This window comes from Solea senegalensis, linkage group LG1 (assembly GCF_019176455.1).
Source record: "Solea senegalensis isolate Sse05_10M linkage group LG1, IFAPA_SoseM_1, whole genome shotgun sequence".
Taxonomy (NCBI): Eukaryota; Metazoa; Chordata; class Actinopteri; order Pleuronectiformes; family Soleidae; genus Solea; species Solea senegalensis.
The window spans coordinates 14,950,898-14,976,901 of record NC_058021.1 but is presented as its reverse complement, the minus strand read 5'-3'; the positions used below and the strand labels follow the sequence as shown (position 1 = coordinate 14,976,901).

Here is a 26,004-nt window from a genome sequence, read left to right as displayed (position 1 = left end):
GGCAAATCAAGCAACACACATCTTTGCTTCTACCTGTTAAAGTAGTATTGTCCTGATAGTGCAAGATCAGGTTTTTCCCCCTCCTGCAGACACAATTCATTATGCATCTTATTCAATATATACATATACTGTATGTGTGTGTGTGTGTGTGTGTTACAAGAAAATGTGGGTATGGCATTTTTTCCCCAGATGATGTTGTGGTTTGCAGGACTCTAGCACTGCAGCTTGGAAAAGGGGCGGAGGGAACATGTCGTCTAAAATGGCTGCATTTCAGTCACCATTTTAAACAATTTAGCATGGCGCACTACGGAAACAGAAACAGTAAGTACAGCAAAGGAGAACAGGTTTATTGGGAATTGGCCTGGATCATACACTGTATGTACTGTTAGCACAGAGCGAAGGAGAGAAACAACAGATAAAGGGCTGAGACTGATGGACACCAGGAGGACTGAAAATACGATTGGAAGTCACGAAAATGCTAATAAGTTTGCAGTGGTCCCATGCCTATTGTCTTAGCTCTGATTTATTAATCAGTGCATACACATCTGGTATTTTGTGACAAAGGCCATTTGGCCATGTGTTTTCATGATGTGGAGATTCAAATATTCAACTTTGTTTTTTTTCCCCCCTTGCATTCTGTCTTTGTGGTTCGGCATGAGAAATGTCATGACAGCTCAGGATGGATCCGTGTCTTTGTTGAAGCTCTTTATCGTTTGCACTGCTAAATCTACTTGGACATGGATGCAATCGATACAATTTGGTGTTTGACAAAAGGGCTTGACTACACCGTTTGTGTGCGCTTTAGTGTGTGCACACACTGTGAGTCTTTTTTTTTCTTTAAGGCTGGAGGAAGAAACTGACAAAAGAGAGACTGATGTGTAAATATACGATAAAACTACTTCCACTCTGGTTCATGTAACAGTGGTTTCTTGTTCTTTTCGCTCACTCCTGCGAGGTTAGTGGTCATATATGATTCAGATCAGTGTAATGATGTGTGCTGGGTCTCTTTCGTTCGGTGCCTGCAGGCTAGCTCTCACTGCAGGCAATGAATGCAGGTCTGTTGAATTCACTGTATTAGTAATCTCCTCAGGCTGCGAGTCTGTGCCATACACCATGACCACACATTTTTTTTGTCCAGGAATTAAATGTCACCTCGGGGTGGGTCACCCGCAAACAAAAGGCCGCCAGCTGATTCGCAGGTATAAACACTCTGCGATAAGGAAACTCTCTCCTGCTGTGTAGGAAATTAAATACACAGAAAGGAGAAAGTCGGTGAAATAGTGCAGCACAAAGAGCGCAATTGTTGTTTTTGTTTTTTTTTATCGTACACTGTTTGCGTTGCCAACTCTACTACACCGTATATTCTCACGGAGTGTGTGAGGCACAATGGTTTCAGCGAGGATGAGGGGCAGGAAACTGTCTGTCATCAGCATCTCTCCATCTGAGCATTTCTTATCAGTGCTCCTGTTTTCTGCTCGCATTGACTGGAATGCAAGTGGAAGGGAATAGGGCAAGGTCATCACTCTCGAGTCAATCAAAGTGGCCAGCGCTCTGGAGATAGTGGTGGGTAACTGCTAAGGAATGTGCATGGATGTATTTTTTTTCAATGGCCTTTCTCTGAGATACTCCAGTGTTGTAGCAATGCCCGAAAAGGCTTCTCCTGTCGGACCACACTGTTAGATACATAGGCAACAGCCGAGGGACTGCCGCAACATCACAAGATCACACGGTCAGTGGAGACAGCCGTAGGCACGCGTTGCTATAGTGTACTCCCGATTGTAAACCGGCTGTGCTTGAAATGTTCTAAAACAGTCTAAAACAATGCGGCTGATGCAGTTTCATGAGGCAAATTTCAAACCTAAGTAGGAGACTTTTACTAAGTCAAGTTCCTGAGCAATTTAATTCGCCTTAGAGTCAAGGTCCGGCGCACTGTATGACTTTTTGGAGCGTGCATTGCAGCAGAATGATCATAGGTTTCAGGAATTCAGGATGTGTCCTGGAGACATACTGATAGGAATCACTTGCTAATGTAAGCCAGCACAGAGTCTGCCTTTACTGCATTCAAAATTGTATTTTAATGTGCGATGAATTGTGCACCAGATGAAAAACGAATGTCAAAAACACACACACACACACGTATATATATATATATATATGTACTTTATTTTGCGTGTGTGTGTCTGTAGAAGTCATATCTCAAATGTTGTACTTCCTCATGTGCATAACAAAATCACTCCAGCACGGTGTGTTTGGCGACACAGAGCACCATAATGGATTTGTGCCCTGTGAAGGTGATATGACTATTGTGTTTGAGGTCACTGCTGGCCTTGCATGAAGATAAACCCCTTATCAGAATTGCCTTTTCATTATTGTCTCAAGGCCTCGATCTCAGTCCCTAGTCATCCTTGTAGTTTGTGGCTCATTATTTATGTAATCCACGTTCCAGCTGCAGCTTTTCCTGACACGCTGTCTACGTGACATACCGAGTAAGCCTGGGTTCAGCTCTGCAAAGCCAGGGTTGGGTGGAAGAGACGCGGGGTTGACGAGGAGGGTAAAATGGTGAAGAAAAACACAAACATGAATATCACAGAGACAAACCCTACCCCCTTTTTTTCCTCCTCCTTTTTCCCTTCTTCATCCCCATCCTTACCTGACTTATTCCGTGAGGTTCTCTTGAGTGTAAAATCAAGGTGGGTTTTTCAGTGCTGGGGTAAAATATGGGCTTTACGGGGAGTTAAGTGTCACTCAGCGTAGATCAATCTGGTGAAACTACCCCCCTGCTGCACTTTGAGTTGCTGTAACTCACCACTTTCTGTGTATTTCATCAACTCCCCTGCAAAAAAAAAGAAAAAGATGCAACAATATATTATACATTGAACAAGCAATGGACTAATTCTGTCAAAATGGCACTCTCCTGGGAGCATATATGTTCTTTTCATCTTCCAAGTCGAACATTTTTTCTTCTTTCAAATGTTTAGCCTCTGTGACAGTTACTTGTATCCTTATGAAAGGGTTGTTTTTCGAGGTAGACTATACAAGGTGTGGAATTATACCTCGCTTTTATCCAAGTGATACATCCATGGACCTAACAAAAGAAAACAATAATGTCTCTTCAACTTTATTATTCCTGTCATGACTTATATTAAGCACCCACTCGCTATGCATCTGGAGGATTATATGTATTAGTAATGTAATGATGCTCTGCTTTTTTTCCGTGCTGGCTTTCTTTGATGTGCGCCCACAGGGTCAAGAATCATCCAACCCATCGACACAGGAAACCTTGATTCTTGAGGCCGGATTAAGACCCAGTCATTATAGCGTCCACTTTCTGTTTTCTCCCTGTAGTTCTTGCTCCCTTGGGAGAGATTCTTCATCTGCAGTCTTCTGCAGCGTCTACACCAGTTGTTCTGGGGAGACAAAATAATCCACCGTGTTTAGTGTGCATCACTTGTGCCAAAAATTAAATCTTCTTCTTCTTTTTTTTCATGTTATTCCAGACAGTGATTTCTGCAAGGTGTTAAATATACCCGAGGTTTGCACGTCTAAAGGAACGTTTTGGAAATGTCCTGAAGGCACCGATTGATTTGTCGAGGTGATTATTGCTGTGGCTTACGGTTGAATGTGCCAAGGTGAAACATTTACCAGCACAGCGTAAGGAAACCAGTGTGTAGAACGTGTGATTACACTTCAGTAAAAATATAGTACTTAATCACAGAATCTACTGTTGGTGGCCACACAGTTTACATCCATTTTAACTCTGGGACGTGTTTCTTTTTTTAAAAAAATGTGGTGGAAGTAAAGCAGGTTTGTGAGCTGCAGTCGGTGAGAAGAGTGATGGCACATCCATCTATTACTTGTCAATCTTTCCATTCGAGCGGCGCGTCCTAATTCCTGAAACAACTGGTGGCCAGTTTCACACAGAGAAAATAAAACAAACAATCAAAAAACTGAGGTTCTCATTCTTGGCTGACAACCGTGGAGGTCTCGGTGTTGCTGACAGCTTCTAGGCTAACCACTCTGACTTCCACACTGAAGCCAATACTAATGCTAAAAACTCAAGGTGATTTTTTTTTTTAAACAATCACCACTGACTATTTCAACAAAAGAATCCTGTAACAGGGTATTACAAATCCCCATGAAGGCTGCGTGGTTGATTCAACACTAAAAGACTAAAGGCTAAACAACAAGTCAGAATCCCCATCAGCTGGTGACTCTTACTGCAGATAAGCCTGCTTTTTAATGACTACCTAAAACTAGAAGAAGAAGCAAAATACCAAGAATCACTGGTATATAACGACTCACCGTTCAGAGGAGGGGTTTTAAAGATCTAGTACGTCCCAGGTGGAAAAAAAAGCAAAGGATTCTTCCTCGAAATTCAGGCGTCAACACTAAAAGAGAAAACATAACACACCTGATAGCGTCTCGCTTCCCTCTCAATGGATCCACCTGAGGAGTTAAGAGGGAGTGCAGCAGGGTCTCAGTCTCAGAGCATTACGACAAATCCTTCGCCGCAAACCCTGTGAAGACATGTTTCAACTTGCCTCTCCCATCATTTTCTTTTGGTGAAATAAACGAGAGGTGAATTAGAAGAAGGGGGTCTATGGCTACGAACACAAAAGGTGGATTTGAAATTTGAAGTGGCAAGTCGTCCAATTCATACATCACCAGAAAGAGAAAAGGGATATGACTCAGAGCGCTTTGTCTAACCACAAATGGACTCAGGCGCATATTGCCAGTTTCTATTTTAGAACCCTTATATCGGAATCAAGAGTCTCTGATAGCAGTTGTCTGGGAAAGGCGGGTGTAGCCCCGGGGTTTGTGGTCATGTCTGACACTGTCTTTAGAAACAGTTCCCAGCAAGGTGGTCCACAGCGGGGACTAACGTGTCATGGGAGACGGGGCTATATGTCCAACTAGATTTTCGGTGTTTCGCCGCATTTGGACAGTTAAAATGAAATGTGAGCCGCTGTGGCTGCACAGCGAAGAACTGTCAGGGTGTTGCCTGCATTTGAAAAGCAGGTGTTAGTTTTGTGAATCCCAAATCTCCTTTCTCATCTCCCACCTTGTGTGTGTGTGTCTCACGTCTGACAGGCGGCCGCAGAGAACACGCGTTGCACATGTTTTATGGGACAGTTTGTTTTATGAACTAGTCCAATTTAGTTTGGCAGTTTACAGAGGCACACCCATAAACAATGTGTACATTTCCATGCACGGTTCCAAACTACTACTCATTTTACTGCATGAAGTACTATGTCTGACTCTGGTAAGCTTGGTGACAGTATCCCACCCCTTCATCTTGTTAGTGCTGGGCATTTTCTGGTTGACCTATTATGTCAAAGACCAAAACAATTTTAGTCGGCGGCGATTGCCACATGCATTATCTGTGTGTTTGAGTCCAACTTTGAGACATTTGTCGTAAAAAAAAAAAAGCACTGAGTGTAGTACATATTTGCTTTTACTCAACTCATTAAAAGTTTAATCAAAATGTATCATCATATTTTATTCATATTTTAAAAAATAACCCTTGGCCAACACCTAGAATTCTTCACTGAGCAGATAAGAAAAATACTGCAGCGAAGAAAACAATACAAAACTGTTCGCCACATCCCAAATTCAAATTAGTTTTTTTCAGTTTTTTTTTTTTTTGCAGTTGGTGAATTCACGTTGAAAACTCTTCCTCCACCCGAGCAAAAAACGTGCAGTGCGACCACTCTGTCGGTCCGGATATTGGATTATGGAGGCATCTCCTGCTGTTGGAGGAAAAGCTTGACTCTAATATCTCCTCATTCTTCCGAAGATGTCGGCTACTGCTAATATAAGGAATAAAACAACATAAAAGGACAAACAATCTTGAAGTACTCCTGCTGTGACCACGGAGGGGGCACTCTTATTTGACTAAAGGCTACACCCCTCCTTTATGCTGCAGAGAAAGCGTCCCTGTCAAACCCAAGCACAGAACAATGGGGGCCAGCCTTGGGCAAACAGGGCCATTTGCATGCAGCTGTTTGCCGTTTCCAGAACCACAAAGACCAATCAAAGGAGCTTTAATGAAGGATGACAAGCGTCAACCAACTCCTTTGCTCTCTGTCTGTGCCAGCCCTCACCGCTCTGTCTACCCTCCAAAAATGGCCTAGATTTTTTTAAACACTGATCAAACATTCCTCCACTTTTTTTTTTTTTTTCATCCCACTTCTCAAGTCCTCTGCTGTCTGTAGGGTTAACGTTTGGTCACAGCTGTGATCTTAAAAAGTAACACCAGCAAAGATTTAACCTGAACATGTGTTTTTTTTTTTTTTGTTGGCACAACCACTAAATGGCAACATCTTGACATAAAACCTCCATTTTCTTTTGTTTTTATCTCCGGGGGATTTAAAAGGCACAACGTGTTGCTCTGTGGATGTTTTCCTATGTGTCCATCCGAGCCTCAGTGCCACTTCCAATTTCAAGGGTGTTGATAGAAAACAAAATATGTACGGGGGTTCGGAGCGGGGAGTTTGTGAGTAAATTAAAGGCTGACAATGAGAGAGGAGAAAAAAACTCCCACAATGCAACATATTGAGAAGTGGTCCCAGCCTTTTGCTTTGCTCTCTTGAGCTCAATAGATGGCTTAGCAGGCAGGTCAGGGGCAGGAATCTGAAAAGCTACTTTCCTCGCAGTCGCTCACTGACCAGAATGCGTGATAAGGCTTCGTGTCAACAAGGCCAGGAATAGGGATCACAGCCGATTATGACAAAGTCAAAGTAGTCTCCATGGTGATTTGACTAAATGCTCTCTACAAAGCATTATTCAATTCTCTCACTGGTTGTGTAGTTTCTGAGGTACAGATGCAGCCAACTTATTTTCTTTCTTTTCCTTTTTTGAGCTCACACAGACAGACAGGGCTCGCGTTGTGGAGTTTTTCACCCTGCAGTTGTCTTGACACTGTTTTCCCTTCAGCCGGTGCCCTTCTGTCGCAGCCTTCAACTGCTGCAAAGTTGAGCAGTCAAACAAAGCACAGAATGTGAGATGAAAAGCTTTTCATACCTCCTTAAGACGCCGACGTTTGTGCACGCAAACATCACCCGCGCTCTCTAAAATCTCACAAAACTTGTGTAAACCAAGAAAATCAACACCTACACCCAGAACCCCTTGTTGTCACACAGTAGTTTAGCTGTGCTCCTCTCCTAAGATCTTATGCAACATGTAAGTCAGCCAAATATACTGTACATCCCCTTGAATTCAACACTTCTCCTCCTACAGAGCAAAAAATACAAATAGAAAACTTCTTTGAATACACTGCACATCTGCAATTTCCACACAGATTTGTCATTAGTTGCACAATTACAAGTTGACAAGACCGTCATTAATGAGACAGCGGCTATCCGCGGTTTGGAAAAGAAGCAATTTGTTCTCTAGGCCGCCAGTACAGTCTAGAGATACTCCCCTTAATTGATGTAGCCTTAGCCTATGACCAGAGAGATCTATACAAGCGAGGGTGGAGAAGGAGGAGGCCAGCGAGGCACAAGCCTAATCAATCGCTAGGCATCTGTTGACAGCAGCGTGCCATCATGCAATAGTGGACCGATAGATGGGCTGAATCACAAGTGGCCAGCCAGAGAAAGTAGGTTATGGAGGCAGATGGCGTGTGTGTATGTGTCTGCGAGGGTGTTTTATCTGAAGGTCGGTCTCTCCGCTCAGAATTTTAAAACTCCATGAAATGCATTCTTTCTGTCGGCTCTCTGTAGCTGCCGTGATAAACCCGTCACTCCGTCCGTGAGGAATGGCAGGCGGAACAATCATTAGTCTTCGCAGTGAAGCCGGCAACTTTCTTTGTATTTTATCATGCACCACTCTGGACAGGCTTTCTGAAAGGTTTGCGCGATTGTGCGGGTTATTGGAGGAGATGGAGTGACCTCACGGGCCCCCACTCACGATTCGACTGCGCTGACGTCTCCTAATGAGGTGATAAACAGTCCAGCTAAGCAGAATCTACTGGCCATTAAATAGATCATGCTATTATAATGAAATGTCTGGTGGCCAAGTGCCAGAGAATTTATACCATTAGGTTCATATTTTGTTATACTACTTAACTGCTACTATTACTAGTGTGTGCAGAGGTTTCTCCTAATATGAAATGACTTCAACATTTTATTTCAGTGCATTTTTCACAGATGTCTTACTGTGTGTGTGTGTGTGTGTGTGTGTGTGTTTTCTGTCTGCTGGTGTGACATGCAGAGTGACATAGAATATCATTATGCGCGAGCCAGACACAGCAGGCTGAAATGACTAACAGACATGTGGGTCGGAGGTTTTTCAAGGAAAGGAATGTCGAGCCGGACTCACTTCAGCTCAAACAATGGTAATTGCGTAAGGCCCCGACTGTCAAAAGGGTGAGCATAATTAAAGTGAGGGGGCAAAGTGAACCTAGTGTGGTAAGTGTTGGTACATGACAATACGCGTGGTCCAGTGGGAGCATGGAAAAGGTAACATGCTGAAAGGAGGGCTAATTAGGGGAGAGCAGACCAGAAAATACAAATGGCAGCTGCCCTCCCCCCCACACACACACACACACACACGAGGCCAACCATTGACACAAACAATGGTGCTCTGCTTTCACGTCTAAAATGGAACACGTTTGCACGTTGTACTTAATTATTTTCTCAGGTTTAATTTTTTTCTTCACCGCAATTCCCTTGAACCTACACTAATGAATCGCTTTTTCTCTCTTCCTCTCCCCTTTTGAATCTCCATATCCACCCGTGACAAGACATTTTATTACTTGAGGGTCAGGTCTGTATGAAATGGTTAATTTTCCCCCAAAGTAGAGCTATTTGGCTGCACTCCCATCTGCTGAGCTTCCATGTATAGATTTTCCCCCGTGTGGACTCCAGACTGTCCCCTCTTCGATCGCCGACACTGTAAAATAGATTATATTACACTCCATGCTGCCAGGATAATTTTTTTTCTTTTTTCTTCTTTCTTTTCTATCTTACTTTACAGAGCAAGTAAGGCAAAATAATCTAAATGGCAAAGGGCTTGTATCGCTGAAAAATACACTATTCTCAGCCCAGGTAGGATTGGCTGTGCTGTAAATGTTCTCGAGATGGACGCCTTCCTGATGCTCTTCAGCTTTTGTATTTGTTCAAGAATTTATGAGGTTACCACTGGTCTCCAGTGACTTTCAATGTCATGTCTTAGCCAACATCCAAGACCACAGAGAGATGGGGAGTTGAGTTGTTTCGCCTTTCTCCATTCCTGCATTGCGTGTAATGGACCGTCTGTTTTAAACTGTGGTAAAACATTGGACTTCTGTTGGCTATTTATTGTGTGCCAGTGGATTCTTACTGCATGATGTGTGGCCTTATTGTACTGGAGCAGTGATCCTTTAACTCATTATAGTTTTTTATTTGTGTGCTTAAAGTTCCCTCTCTTTTCCTCTGTGTGTGTGTGTGCGTGTGTGCACCAGGGTTCAGCCGTGCAGCCTTGCCTTTCGGGCTGGTCAGGAGAGAGCTCTCATGCGAAGGATATGCAATTGATCTCCGCTGCCCGGGGAGTGATGTCATTATGATCGAGACGGCCAACTATGGCCGCACTGACGACAAGATCTGCGACGCCGACCCATTTCAGATGGAGAACGTCAACTGCTACCTGCCCGACGCCTACAAGATCATCTCACAAAGGTGAGATGCTGCTGGGGAGTGGAGGGATCTCGTTTCAAAAAATATAACCAGGAGCTGAGGAGGAAAATTATAATTGCACCGAACATTTTTCTGCACACACAAAACAAAAGAATCATTTTAGTTATCACCCTGCTTGTGCACCCACCTACACGCAGGACAATTAATCAACAGCTCACACCTTTTAAAAAGAAAAAATATCGACTCCACTATGTAGGTGGCATTTTGAAATCCAGCGTTCACACCAGCTGTGTGTTGTTGCCGCTGTTTGAATCATAATCACCGCAGCTCAGACACACAACAAGTCACACAAGAACACCCTCTTAATTCCCTAACTGGAATACTGGGCTTACTTCGTTCAAACACTTGTACTGCAATTGAAGTGGTGCTGCCTCAGGTACTGAGCCATGCCCATCCCCGTGCCTTTCATGCCGGTTACCATCTCACAGGACGCTGCCTCGTTGTCAAAGACGGCGCAGCAACACTTCAGCTCGACTGCTGCTTGCTCCTAGAGGAGTGTGTGTTTCTGAAGGGCACTGGATGAACTATTCATGAATAGTAACTAGCACAGTTCATCTTCTAATGCACTGCTCTGTCCTAACTTGCTCCCTCCCTCTTTCAAGCTACCTTCTTATCGTCGTCACTCGCCGACCGACCCCTCTGAGGTTTCGCCCAGCTTCATTCACGTCTTTACTCCCCTGATGTGTATAAAGGTGCAGCACAACAAAATTGCTCCGGAATAGGTCCCACTGTCTGACTTTTCTAAATTTGCAACTGAGTCCCACGGCACTCGCATAGTAACATCCGTGCCCTTCAGTTTGCCTGCCACCTGCTACAATTTTCACCACATCTGTTGACATGTCTGAATCTCACTTGCGATTTTTCTTATCGCTGTAGAAGATTCCCCGGAGGCGCCGTGTGTGTGTGTGTGTGTGTGAAAAGCTTTGAGAACACTGCACCACAAGCTGCACCACAAGCCCTTAATCATCGGAATTATTCTAATGATTCAGATCAGAGGAAATGGATTCTCGACTGTAATTAACGTTGACATGATAACCAGGGACATTGAAGCTGTCACAAAGTTTTGGGAGACCCTGTTCACTCTTCCTTCAGGCTGCGGCAAACAAACAAAAACACCACAGTTAGGGACAAAAACTGCCAACATTGTGATGATTAACAAAATGCATTAGCACGGCAGACAGATACGGTAAACAAACATATTAAAAGAGATTGGGGAGATAGACACAGTGGGGAGCCTACTGCACGGAGAGGCAGTTTTGTCGGTTTGAAAATTGCGACAAAAATTATTCATCAGCCGTCAGTCTCTCTGCAGCAAAAACAACTAGACAGGAATCAGATGTTTTGATTTTCAACAGCATTGGCATCAAAGTGTTTTGTCAAGTAAAATATTCGGATGTTGACAAGAATGTGGCTGAATGAAAAATGCATGGGGGGGACTCATGGCAACTCACAGTCAGTCACCCTGCCTGTTTAATATTCAGGTGATCTTTCCATTGGACATGTACTGTAAATGGACTGCGCGTCTCACTCCCCTGCCTGCCAGCCTCGCTGTGTTGTGTAGGTACACAGACTATCCCGCCACAATATGAGGAGACAAGATTGCACTGCCGCCTTTTTATTTGCCTTATTTCAGACGTTTGACCCAGTCAAACATGCAGAATAAACCTTTTACCTGGTCAGAGATGCAGCCCTTTGATAGAAAAGTCAGCAGGAATCAGACGTCTTACCAACGCGAGGCTGTGCTCGGTGTTGTAGAGATTACGGGGAGCTATTTTAGCAGTAGTTTAAAACAGAGGAAGCGTGTCAAAATGCTTAGCAACAACACCTCCCTCCGTTCTCCATGGCAGGAGTACCTGCAGAAAATACAGAGCGACTTCTTACAACTTGAAATGTAGCAGTAGTGTCTGCACATTTAGATCCTGTACTTAAAGCTGCACAAATCAATACTAATACATGTTGATAATAGGTCTAATGACGATCACAGGTGAAATACAGGGAATGGATTTCAAACGCCGTGGACCTACTGTGTGTCTCAGAGCAGCTTTCAGGTTGCTGCGTTTGTTTTTGTTTAAGTGATTCGGTTCACTCTTGTTGTTCTCGTGAGTTCATTTCCTGCAGCTGTAGCTCTTTGAGCAACGTTAACGACAACAACAAGAAACAAATCCAACCTTCTAATGAACAGCATAGCACACTCCCAGAATCAGCGACTGGCTTCTAAATATAGCAGAGCATTTAGAAACTGAAGTGCCACATATTTCCCTTAAAAGTTAGTGAAGACCCAAAACAAAAGACAGGACGGTGCATTTCATTCATCAGAAGAATGAAAAACTATTCACTTCTCAGAATGGCCCCTTTAATGCCTATCTATGTGTTATTTTTATTGGATTATAATCACTGATGCATGAATAAGTTATATAAGCGGCAGTCTCATTGTGTAGATGTTCAAGGTGAAGGTCATTTTACTGTTTTTGTCTTAAATCCATGACACTGTGTTGCATAGAATGAGCTAATCATAGCTTGTCCACGTGTAACCCGCTAAATATAACTGCCACTGCAGTGCAGTGGAGCGTCGTACACATGCTTTTCTTAAATGATGTATGTGAAGAGCATAAAATGAAATATGTAGGCAAGCCACAGGTAGATGGGAATGATCCACCAGGACAATGCTTCAGTAAATATGCTTGTCTGTCAGGCTTATAAACTTTGAAGAATATGAAATAAAATCATTAAAAAGCATATCTCTGTTCCTCAGTGTGTTTGAAGTCACTCTGTTGCTCTCATCCAGTGTCAGTCAGTTCACATTTTCATGCAGTGACCCTCCTCCCTCGCGGCAGCTCGAGTGAAGCCATAACAGTGAATCTCTTAAGTGCAGCTGGCACCATTTTGTCTGTGATGTCTAAAGCATCACCGTTGATGCTAATGCTCTTTGTTTAGTCCATAACAGGCTTAGCACCTTTTTTTAATTCATTATTATTTTAATGTTAAATAAATCCATCCATCCATTCACGATACCTTCACATTTGTGTGGCTGAAAGTGCACAGACGAGGCCTCATGTGGTCGTCGTGCTGCATTTTTCCCCAGAAAGCCTCTTAAATTACTAATGTTTCTTTGACTGTCATGTCCAGTGTTGAAATGTATGTCCATTTTGCATGACTGCTGCTGACCTTCTGAAATATTTATCTGAAGCTTGCAAATTGTTAAATGTCCTATTTTGGTGCCTTTTTTCATGTTTGCCTCTGCTGCTGCTGACTTTATCCTCAATCCCTTTGGCCTCAAGAGAGCCTGATTGAAGTAAAGCCAATTTCACCCTGTAGAGTATTTACACACACTCAGTCCTCTGCTGTTCTTCCCCACCTTATCTCTCACTTTACATTAACTTTCTTTTTACCACCCAAAAACATCTGCGCACACACACACACACACACAGACTGACGGACATTGTTTCATAACTGGAAGGCGAATAACCTCATAACCTTTATGGAAATGACTCTCATTCATGCCGCGTTTGTTGCGTATATGCATAGGAGCTGCCCCGTTTCAGCAGAGGTCACTTATTCCAGTCCGCCCCATGTCAGCGCCACCTGTTGTGTGTCTTTTAATGAATGTCTTCCCTTTCAATAGCGGCATGAAGACGCTGTTAAAGGAAATGCCTTCGCTAATTCCTAACGTGCCTCCAGCTGCTGCTCTCACTTGGTTATTCATTATCATGTCCACGCACATTCATTGTACTCGTCCTTAATGTTTTCCGTCCCCTCTCTGTTTTAAACTAGAATGTTTATGTGACAGCCCGGCCTGGGATTCCCATCAGTTTCAATGTTGCTCAGTTATTAGTGTTGTCTTTGTCGAGCACCTTTGCTCTGGGAAGTCATGATGAAATCTCTGGTCAATCTTTTTCTTTCCTAGGTGCAACAACCGTACGCAGTGTGTGGTTGTCACTGGCTCTGATGTCTTTCCTGATCCATGCCCTGGCACCTACAAGTACTTAGAGGTCCAGTATGAGTGTGTTCCCTATAGTAAGTATCGCCATTCTAATCACATACTGAATTGTACTGTTTCTAAAGTGTCTTTAGAATAGACAGATGTGCTATAACCACTGTCTCTGCACATAGTATAGCATATGAAAGACAATGCAGAAATGTTAATGATAATATTATGTTGCAGTCTGTTTATAGGTCAGTTGATCTCAATTGGGAAAATCAAAAAAACTTTTCGGTCACCTCTACAGAATCATGCAGACAGTTGTGGTTTTATTTGTCTTCCCCCCCTCAGATAAATATCTTGTTTGATATGGTATCTGCTTTTATTTTGGATCTGGCTCCTAAATACTTGGATTTATAAATATTTATTTATGCTAATTTTGTAATGCCTTGCATTGAATGCCATCTTGTGACAGGGAGTCACCTGTGTGTGTGTGTGTGTGTGTGTTGTTTTTTTTTAGCTCATTAACATATTATAACATTTTATCTTCAGGTTTCTGAGCCACAAGTTCAAGAATAAATAAGACACACTTAAAGGTGATATATGTATAATATGTACAACAGTGACATTTAGCGTTTAAAATGGTTGCTGTAATCCCCAACTGAAAAGGATTGTGGTTGCCAGATTTTCTGAAAATACAGAAATAAGCCGCCGCTGCATTAGCACCCGACGTTTGACTGCGTTCGTGCACAAATGCATACATAACCGTCCCACCCTCTGTTTTATTTTTATAAACATTGAACCTGTTCGGTTAAATTTAGTGTGTCTGCCTGCAAGCATGAGAGGAGCACTGGAGATTTATCACCTGGTGAGAGGAGACGACGACAATAACGGACCATATGCATATATTAAATATTCACAGGCACAAGTGTATGAGAGTGAGATGGAGAGAGAAAGCAAACTCGAAGTTCCCTGTTCTGCCTCCCTGTCTGGGAGAAAAGTATCCACACTGGCATCATGACGTCTGTTGTCAACGTCCTCTCCACTTTCTGCCATTTATATTTTAATGCCTCTCCACTGCAGACCCTCCTTTTTTCCTTCCCTTCTAGCCGATGCATTTCTTTTAAGAGCGGCGCCATAACAGAATGAAATGTTGAGCTGAATACACAGTTTAGGTTATTGACAATTGTCTAAGACTAAGCAGAAATAGATCCACTGATATAATTTGAGCAGATGAATAGAGTCATTACTGGTTTCATTTGGAGATCCACTAAAATGCATCCCACTCTTAGCATTGTGAGGTTTGTGCCTCCATTGCAGTGATAGAAAGTGGATTTATTTTTTTTTCATGTGGCTAACAAAAAGCAACAGGACAATCTCTCCAGAAACAATGTTCCTCTTACTGGAGATAATCTCTAGACCTCTCTGTGAGGAATGGCTCTACAAAATACATACTCCCTACAGAAAAATGTGTGTTGACAATGCTGTGAGCACCACTTACAAAAATTCCCTTAACGCCTTTGTTTGGTGGAAGTAACAAAGACGTCTCAAATGCAGATATTTTCAAGCTTGGGCAAATAAACCCAAAACTATCTGCATGATTAAGGCTCATGGGGATAATAAGTCCCTTTCAAATTGGGTGAACTCACCCTTTAAATTGTTTTCACGACATTAATTACAGATTTCTGTGTTTTGTTGAGATAATCACGGAGGCTACAGAGAGAGAGAAAAAAGTAGATTAAAGTTCCAACGTTACTGCTCAGACAGTCAGTGGTAATATGTTACAGAGGGTATTAGAGTGTAAAACCTGACAGTGTGAGATGATTCTGCATCTTTTCCCACATTAAATAAACTCCTGCACACAGTCATGGAACGCCTCAAGTCTTTGAATGATTTAATTTAATGCACTGTAGAGATTTAGTTTTTAAGCTGGTAGTGTTTAAAACTGTGTCTCTGGGATCAAGATTTAACTCCTAGGCTTCACTGCTGCCCAAGCACTTAGTATTTGAATTGATGAATCGTAAACATTTTCTGAAATATTCATCTCTTCTTTTCCCCTCTTTCAAACAGACCTCCCTTTCACCTCCGGTCGCTCCCTCCCTCAACTAACCTCTTTGCTCTAGTTTTTTTTTTTTAAGCTTTCAATATTTCACAGGTTGTGTCTCTCTGTCTCTCCCTTTCTCCACCCCGTGTGTGCAGCTTCAGCCGTCCACTTGAGAAAGTCCATATCAGTGTTCATCCGTCATTTAACGTGCTCTTGGCTTATTTAGCAGTTTGGCCCGTAATATTATCAGCGTGTCATGTTTTTCCGTGTGCGGGGGCGAGTCTGGAATCGAGTTTGGATTTGTGTTCATAAAGTTTGAGCCGACTCCACCCTCTGTTGATAAAAGCCAAAAATAAATCTAAGAATTTAATCCGTTGAAGTATGACCGGGATTTTAATTTTTCTTCCTGTGACTTAGGTCATGCATTTTAGAGGGATTTTTTTCCTTCTCCTGCTTTCAGGTGGTCAGTGCATTGAGTGAAGGTATAAAAGGATCAGTGTGCTGAAAAGGCTGGCACATTGCTTATCCCTAGTCATAACTTGTCTGTTTTTATATCCTAGGATGGGAGGCCACTTATTTCACAACACATCCTTTTTTCCCTCTAGCGCCTTTTCTTTGTGCAGCGCTGTGGTTCATCTCATGGTCACATCCTCTAACTAATTCTTTTCTTTGTACCTGGTAGTTGTCTCATGATAACCTTTCTCTCCCTTTTGCACTCTTTTTTGCTTTCTTTTCCAATGCCTGAAATAGAAGTGGAGCAAAAAGGTAAATGAGTGGTCTGGTCCCCTCCCTCCCCCTCCTTCAGCTCCTTGTTCTGTGGTGTTGAGTACAGCTCCCCTCACGTCTCCTCCCCTCTCCTGATTGCCTCTCCTGTCAAATGCTAAACCCATAGGAGGATTGTTTGCACCCACGGAGTCCAAATGAATTCCAAAACAGAATTTCAAATGACATCCATGGTCATCGAATGTAGTTTTTTTTTCTCACTAAGTGAAAGAAAACACCAAGTGTTGATTTGTTCCAGAGATTCTTGCTAAGCGTTGTATTGACCCTTAAAGAATGACTAGTTGTTGATATATATACATAAATATACATATTTGGCTCAGTCTGTAGTTTGCTCGACCCAATTTCTCCTGCACACGTAGCACGTGATGTGAAATACCATTGATGGTTGAGTGAGATTGGCACAGACGAAAAAAAACAGCTTAAAAAGAAAGCGAGAAATAACTCTCTTCCTTTTTGTCCAGAACCAATTAATTTAAAACCATCAAAATTGGGAACTTTGCCATGGCCTCCCTCACCCATCAGTGATTACTCTTGATTGTTTTTTTTTTTGCCACAGAAGTAGTGAAAATCCTTTACCAGTGTTTCAATCTATTCCCCAAACTCCACTTTCATTTTACCTCTGCTTTGCTGCCGCCACCACCATTGACAACCTATTGTTCACTCTTATCACAAGACGTGAAGTGTGTTCCCTTATCATTTCGGTTTATGACCTCAGTCATGTGAGTATGCATGTGCAGTGTCTCCATATACCCTGTTATTTATGTGGCATTTGACAACAGGGACAGGCTGATATTCAAAAAAAAAAAAACCCAACACACCAACTCGTGATCTTGTCCCATTTCCCGTGTCTTTCATTTGCAGGATTATGTTTTTTGTTCACAATATATTTTATTTTATTTTTATCCCTGTAGCAGCAGACCCTTGAGATGCAAGTTCTCTTAACATCACATTTATCATTCTGGTGAACCACCATGACGCATACATTTATCCCCCCTCCCCCCCCACACCCCCTTATCATTAGCAGTAGTACAAAAGCACTAGTTCAAATATTCCTCCAAATTCACAGTCCCTGATCTCGAGTTGTTCAGCAGCAAGAATGATGCGTGTCAAGTCTGCAGTCTGTTTAATACATTTTGCCTTATTGTGTTTTCTTTCACTCTCTTCTCTGTCACTAGTTTTCATTTGTCCTGGGACTCTGAAGGGTGTGGGAGCCGCCACCTTCCTGTTTGAAGCAGAGCAGCAAGCCGGGTCCTGGTGCAAAGACCCGCTGCAGGCTGGAGACAAAGTCTTCTTCATGCCCTGGACGCCATACCGCACCGACACCCTGATCGAGTATGCGTCCCTGGAGGACTTCAAAAATGGTCGCCAGACGACCACCTATAAACTGCCACACCGCGTAGACGGGACGGGTTTCGTGGCTTACGACGGGGCCATCTTTTTTAACAAGGAACGCACTCGCAACATTGTCAAGTTTGACTTGCGCACACGCATCAAAAGTGGCGAGGCCATCGTCAACAATGCCAACTATCACGACACCTCACCTTACCGCTGGGGCGGCAAGACAGACATTGACCTAGCGGTGGACGAGAGGGGCTTGTGGGTGATCTATGCCACGGAGCAGAACAATGGGCGCATTGTGATCAGCCAGCTCAACCCGTACACACTTCGCTTCGAGGCCACGTGGGACACGGCATATGACAAGCGCTCCGCCTCCAACGCCTTCATGGTGTGTGGCGTGCTACACGTGGTGCGCTCGACCTACGAAGAAAACGAGAGTGAGGCCAGCAGGAGCCAAATCGATTACATCTACAACACCAAGCTGAACCACGGCGAGTACACTGACATCCTCTTCCCGAACCAGTACCAGTACATCACTGCTGTGGATTACAACCCCAGGGACAACCAGCTCTACGTGTGGAATAACTTTTACACTCTGCGCTATGACCTGGACTTCGGGCCTCCAGATCCCGCTGAAGGTGAGAGCTGCTCCATTTTAGTTTCCTTCATTGTCTTCGCATAATTCTTCCATTGTTTGGCTGCAGCGTGGGATGTCACAGATGGCTGCCTTTTAATTTTGGTTGCAATTCAGGTGTGATAAAGAGAAGAGAGCCTGTGTTGGTCTTGGGGAAAGGGCTCATTTGCAGACAGAAATTACAGATTCACCTCGGAATGAGAAATAGGTCCCAGTGGCATCGCAACGCGACAAAAATCCACTCCTTTATTACCATGAGGCGAGCAGAGACACTCACTCCTGCGGAAGCTTGGACCCTATCAAATTCTTTAATCTCAGACCTTATTCAAAACCATTATGAACACTACCCTCCCGAACTCCCCCCAAATGCTGGGAATATGTTTGAGAAGTATTGCGCACAGTATGATGGAGGTTATCCTCTCCTGCTTATTGTGGGATTTCAAGTTGTGTTGCCATGGCTACCTCATCATCCTCTCTGAAGCGAATTTTTTTGAAAAAGATCAGGAGATAATCGCTGTCCTATTGTGTAGTGATAGTTGTAAAGCCACCTGGCTAGAGTGTGCATACAATGTCTACTTCATGGTTAAATAGGTTATTCTAATTTTAATACATAGAACACGATAGTAAATGCCCCCAGAAGGTTCTCTAAACTCGGCCACATGCAGGTTGCAGACCACTAGTGAGATGTGACAGGGATCACCACCCAATGTTAACACCCACTAGTAGATGTAAGGCACGTGAAACGGGTCAGAACAAAATATTGACCTTGACCAGTTCTTTTAAATTTGAATATGGCTATAGAATCTGTTTCTTTTAAATATGGTCAATTGATTTTATTGATTATTCCTTTTCTTGTTTTTGGTGCTGTCTAACGCAGGGGTCTCAAACTCAAATGACCTGTGGCCACTGACTGTCTCGTCTGGTCAGTCGGGGGTCCGTCAAGTAAAAAAAAGGCCAGTTTTTTCGGAAAAGCAACAGTTGCAGTGGACGTTATGAGCTCAAAAATACATATCTATATGCTGTAATAATTCCTTTTTTTATATGTACTCTATTGCCTCGTGTGAGCGTCTTTTATCTATCATTCTGTACAGCACTGTTTGTTTTAAAGTGCTTTACAAATAAAGTTGGATTGGATAATTTCAAAATATAAGTCCTCGTTTTAATATGAAACAATAAAAAAACATATTTATGGTGCTAAATTAATCTATTAATTTAAAAATAAAAACATATAGAAATGACTCGTTACAACTTGATATTGTTTGAGGGCCACATGAAATCGATTGGAGGGCCACATGTGGCCCCCTGGCCGCAACTTTGAGACCACTTAATGGGTTATTATAGGGCGTTAACGCAAACCCATTTTAACGGCGTCAATTTTTTTTTAATCGCGAGATTAACGTTCTTATTGGCCTAGCAAACTTTGTAGTGTTTTTTCACATGCTGTTGCAACTATTAACGTTAGAAAAGCTACAACACCACACCGGATCTAGCTAGACCGGAAACAAAACAACAGGCACGTTGCGAGCCGGCCAAAGAGTAGTTAGGTTAGGTAGTAATAGTAGTGGTAGGCTAACGTTACGTTTTGAGTGGATGGCGAGCGCTGTTCGCTTTCTTCGTCTCCAACGCAGCCTGGAACATCTCTCGACGCACTCCCCACATCCAAGTAATGAGGTATGCAGTGTTACCGATCAAGCTGGCAGACCCCGAACCGTAGTAAGGAGACCTCCGAAGACCGCTAGCTCCTTTAGCTCGGATTAGCTCATTACGGCAAAAACAAATTAAACCCATTAAATCTTATTATTGTGCTGCTCTCACAATAAGATGAATAACTCAAAATATGCAGGGTGACGGAGATATTGTCTCAAAAAAAATTAAAACATTTGCACAAAGCATGCCCATCCACTTTTCTATGTTGATAAGAGCATTAAATTGAGATGAAAAATTGGGCAAAAATAAATCGAGGGACATTTAGAATAGATAAAAATGAATTGCGATTAATCGCGAGTTAACTATGACATTAATACGATTAATCAAGATTAAATATTTAATCAGAAGTTTCAGATTGTTACGGGTAACGTCCTAACGTCACGACCTGCTGAACCTGGCTGTTGGTTACCATTTGTTAGCAAACAGGAAACAGCTTCTTCTTCTGTGGATTGTGTATTATTCTGTTGGCAGCTGGCTAACCAGTTTACAGGAGCATAACTATTGCCTGTTGAATCATCCAGAGAGAAGGTAGCAAATGATTTACAATAACTATCATAATAAATAATGAAAGGCAGACTTTTACCAGAAATCTTCTCCTGTTTTGATTTCACAAGATCTTGTGGCAAGGGATTTCAGCAGGTAGGAGATCAATTACAGTGAATAATCTTGAGAGGCAGTTCGGGGGTTTAAATTAATCTGTGAATTGCTTAGGGGCGACATACGTGTCATCAGACATGGACCTTACATGAAGCTGATAATGGGCATAATTACCTGACTGCAGCCACCTTATCCCACTGAGCCAGGCTAAGTCTCGTTTATGAAGTGGGGAAACTGGGACCATGACCCCGCGTCATTTCAGAAGATCAGGTTGCCCTGAAGCACTGGTCTGGATTAGGTTATGATTTTTAACTTGTGAATATTCGGGGTTGCCATGGGGAAATCTGATTCATGACCAGGGGTGTTTGGGGGTTGGTGTTGATGTCTCAATGGAGGCTGTGTGCTCCTGAACTCTGCCCTCTTGTCAACACGTCTGTTTGTTTTCCTGCCGTTCCCTGGAATCTCCACTGCCGTGATAACTCGACACCCGGAGGAGGGAGCGCCGAGTTTGTCTGTTTTTCAGAACAACTAAACCCTCAATTAAGAGTACGTTAGAGCAGATATGAAAAAAGACGCAAACTCTAATGAGTTTTCCATGCATGCAGTCTGCTCAACTGTTCGCTTCCTGATGTATGTAAATGTAATTAACAGCTGAATTATCATAATTACCTCCTTGTCTCAAAAGTGTCTCAGGGAGAAAGTGGCCATCACAGAGCCTTTTCAATGAAGGGTTTAATGTGCTCTCTCAGCTACTGTAATGCCTCAGTAAACATAAATGCCACATATAGGCACGATGTTGCCACTTGCTGCTTCAGGACCATTACATTTAATCACAGAACCCAACAGAACATAGTTCTGGATTTCACTTATTATACTAAGTACCTGTTTCCTGCCACTGTTTTGTTATTGGAAAATAAATCTGTGCAGCGGAAGTTGTCAGTGTGGTTCATTAGCCGTGTTTTAGTGGAACATTTTGAAATAGTGTGAGTTCAAGAAGGAGCGAAGAGGCATCTCAAGACGGCCAGCAGCAGCAGTGGCAGCAGCAGCACGCCGACCTTTTTTTGAATGGCACTTGAAAATAATTGGCTCTTCTTTATTAGGTTTTTTTCATACTTACACCTTTAACTTCTTTGCTGTGTAGCTATTAGGATTTATTGCTGGCCATGATATGGCGTTGAATTAAACAACCTATTCTGCAGGGTAATCTAATGGTGCTGAAATAATGTCTCCCTCTCTGAAACTGAGGGGCACTTGAGGCGTAAAGGAAATTAATTGTTCCCATTAAGATTCATCGACCGCAAAGTGAAGTTACCTCGAACTCCAAACCCAGTATATTTCGCTGCTTTGTAGAACTAGTGTAACACAGTGTGTGCTGGTGTCCTTTTCTGTCAGAAGTATCAACCTTGGCTGTAATGCTCATCCCAGAGAGGCGCTGTGGTGCCAGCAGGATTAGGGGTTTATATTAAGGGAGTTTTAGCAAAGTGATCAAAGCAGAACATAATTGACCTTAGCAACTTGACAGTATTTCCTTAACCTAATGTTCAATGTTTGCAACACTGTCGCATTCTGAATTCTGGCCATGGATGAAGTGATTAGCTAAGAGCATTCTCCGTATTGATCTTTTTGCTTATTGTTCCAAACAGTTCACACGCATTTAAAGAAAACGTCCTCTGCTAATGCATTGTGAACACAAAACAGCAATGATCAATACTCCACCTCCTCCTGAGTTTTTTCTGAGAGAGGTGCATGCCGATAAAAGAACACACCTCGACTTTCGCTGTAGAAGAACTTGGAGGGACAAAGGCAACGCTTTACTCTGATGTGCAAAGATAATGGATTTCAGTCCAACAAATTAGTCAAAGCACAATCAGAAGAGACAGTAATTGCCAAGAGCATTTCAAACTAACAAGGGGAGCAAGAAGAAAATTAATTTGTGTTCGAGGTACAATTGATCTTAGACCAGAGGCATAAAATGAATGGTCCGAAAAGGTATTGTCACTTGCAGAAACGTGGTAGCAATGGGAATACATTGGCTCCATGTTGAATTGAAATGTAAAAAAAAAATTCATATCTTCCTCCAAACCACAGTATCTATCTTCACAATACTGAGGGTTGTGTTTTTTTCAGCCATTTTGTGGCTGAACCCAGCTGTTCACCTCGCTGCACTTCAGTTTGCTTTAATATCCCCAAACAATGCCTCCAGGTTAGTGTTCAAGACAGAGGACATTTACAGATGTATCATTCACTAAAGCCTGTGCTCCAGCCTCTGAAGCTCAGTGATTGCTAACAGAAATAGCAGCTGGAGTAAAGAATGCAGAAGATTTAAAAAGAGCCCTAATTGTTCCTCTTGCTCAAATACGGCAGGAAATTCTTTCAGTGGACATCACAGGCGAATAGGACAGAACGTCCCCGTCTTGCTTGGAGTGTATTTCTGTCAGCCCATATATTTTTCTGTCCCCTTGCTTGTCTCTTTATTGTGAGCTGCTTTGCCGCCTTCCTCTGACTCAGACGGTCTAGTTGTGACTGCTCTACGTCTGCTGTTCCACAGGATTCAGTTTCATGTCTCATGAATTACCCCACGTTGAAACGGGATATGTCCGGCAGAGTTTTTTTCTGTCTACTGCTCTTTAAAGAGCAAGTGTCACTGAAGCGGTGAGCCCTGCGAACAATTCACTATAACTTGAGTTTTGCATTTAGCCAGAATACTAATCCAATTCGGTTTTAATTAGGAACTGTTGTAGAAACCAAAGGAATTGTCTTGTGGCCCTTTACCTTCCATGCCAAGCTGTGCGCTCCTATGATGTAGCCTTGAATAAAAGCAGTACAGCATGAGCGCACATAAACAGCCTAATGTAAAATTCATGTCCTGTGGGATTTATTTATCTGTCATTAATTACCAGCACTGGCTCTGTAAGTAAAGACAAACCAACTGTAAATCTCTGTGTTTCTCCTCCTCTGAGACAGCCTTGGTATTGAGTCAAGCTGAAATGCCCAGCATGGACCTGGCACACAGAACAGGTATCTTATATGGAGAGTCTTAAGTGTTGCCTATCTGGTTGATTAAAGCACAGCGATGTTCATATAATTAGAACCTCCTCGGTGTAACAGTTACACCTGACGTGAAGTGTTTAGCTCCATATGCAGCTTAATACATAAGCAGTGTCGACGCACGACTTCAAAGTGTCACTTCATTACAACCGCAATTTCATATCATCACCAAAGTTCCAACATATTTTCTTTTATTGTATCCATGCACTCACATGGGAGTGCAGTGTATGTTTTGATTGTCTATTAAAAGAAATCTTTAATTAGTTATTTACTGAGCTAAAATAGGAAATGGGTTTTATATTCAGCTGATACATTCTTTTTGAAGAACTGTATAGATTTAAAAGGGACCAACCAGTGATCATTTTCTTCAAAAACAAGTGAATATGACTTGAGTATGACAATCAAAATGTCATTTTAATGTGCAATAACACATTTAATTAGACTATAAGCTATTATAATAAATGATTACATTTCTTATTGTTTTCCAATGAAAACCAAGTATGTTACTATCATACATAGATAAACAGCAATTTAATGTTCTGTTGATTGACTGTTCAACTGATGAAATTAAGCACATTTGCAGCTCTAGAATTAAGTCATGTCATCCAGTTGTACGTGTATATATATTGTACATTTGTGCATGATTTTGATTCAAGAAAATAAGACTCTAAGGGCTCACTGGGGTTTAGTTTGAGAGTGAGAGCTTTCCCAAAGAGCTCTCTATAAAATAAGTCTGCAGGAAGTTTTGTTGCCATTGTTATTTACAGTGGATGAGGTGATATTTTGGAGGATGGCTGTTTCCCTCATGATTAAAGTTTTTTTTTCTTTAGTGGCAGATTGCATTTTTCTCCTTCAAGCAGAACATTTTGTGATTTTCTTTTTCTTCAGAGATTTGCGTTATATGTTTCTCACTTTTTCACTAAAGTTCAAGTAAACTAGATTAGGGCCACCAAAAAAGTGACTGAGCTGTTTCCTTTCAGACACGTGACCCCCCATAACCCACCATGAAACGGCAAACTGATGTTTTACACTTTTTTGTTTACTGTTTCTTGCTGTTTACAGTCTGTACGCTGAGGATAGCAGCTGCTAGTTGTAGCCTTGTATTTACAGCACCATATGGTATAATTACTGTGTTCTCTTCTTGTTCTTGCGTTTGCCCATCTTTTTCACGGAATTGGTTCTAAAATGGATCCCTTCCTTTTTTACTGAGCACTGCATCTCTTCTTACTATATATGTGTCTGTTTGTTATTGTAGTTGAAGGATTAGCCTTGTAAGTGATTCATCTTCACCATTTAAAACCAATTAAAACTGCTTATGTTTGACTGTGAGCTGTCATTGCAGTTCTCTAATAGTAGGTATTAAGCGGCTTATGATCCATTTCTCCTGGAGTTTGTACGGACAGGTAGATAGTTTTCACCACTGACTGCATTCCGTGTAATTTGAGATTAAAAAAAAGAAAGAAAAGAGGGCTGAGATATGGCTTATAAATAATACCTTGATATGTGTATGCTATGTCCCAATGTATGAGATATATATCCATACATCTTAATATGAAGCTGGACACTGTTGAGACTGTTTCTCGCAGCTCATGAAAAAGTGATAGTCTATACTGTAATATACTCAACAGGAACAATGTAATTGCATTGACAACTATGGTCAAATTCTGCTGTTACTCAAATAACTAGGCTTACATTTCAAGGGGAGTCATTTTATTTCGATTCTATGTAACACTTTTTTATAATGATTTAATATCAGAATTATAATATTTGACTAAATGCCTCAAGATCTGTACTGCAGCCGCCTTTAAAACCAGGGAAAGACATCACAGGTGCCATGTCATGTTATAGAGATATCCAAAATCAAAGACAATATCTTTCTCTCTCAATATCGTTCTCCCCTGTCACGATATTGATATAATATCAATATATTGTCTCGCCTTAATGCCGTGGTATAAAAAGCAAGGGCAAACAGATCATCTAAGTTCGCGACCGTCTGATTATGGTTTAATATTTTTTGTCATCTTCCTCACAGATGCTTAGATGACTCTGGGGGGCTATAAATAGACATAATTCTGCTTCATCTTCATGTCTTGACTGATGATCTTGCATAATGGTTCTCATTGCTTTTAGCCCTGTTTTAATTTGCGTACGCTGTTTATACTCCGGTGACAGCCATTTGTCAAGTGTTCAATCTCAAACTCTTCCATTATTTACAAGAGGTATTATTCAGCATATGGCCGCAGTATGCCCGTGGTGT

The 26,004-nt window shown here is 42.1% G+C and overlaps 1 protein-coding gene across 14 annotated transcripts in view; it reads left to right on the top strand.

The window, feature by feature from the left end:
• Positions 1–26,004, top strand: part of LOC122774898 (adhesion G protein-coupled receptor L2-like) — a 91,147-nt gene that overhangs the window by 30,565 nt on the left and 34,578 nt on the right. For 10 of the 14 annotated variants that reach the window (XM_044034544.1, XM_044034511.1, XM_044034529.1 and 7 more), the window contains exons 3-6: positions 9,446–9,659; positions 13,582–13,691; positions 16,391–16,405; positions 17,599–18,399. In XM_044034544.1, the coding sequence (XP_043890479.1) occupies positions 9,446–9,659; positions 13,582–13,691; positions 16,391–16,405; positions 17,599–18,399 (1,140 nt within the window). The remainder of the gene's footprint in view (positions 1–9,445; positions 9,660–13,581; positions 13,692–16,390; positions 16,406–17,598; positions 18,400–26,004) is intronic. The other 4 variants (XM_044034552.1, XM_044034519.1, XM_044034537.1 and 1 more) reach the window with 1 other exon arrangement.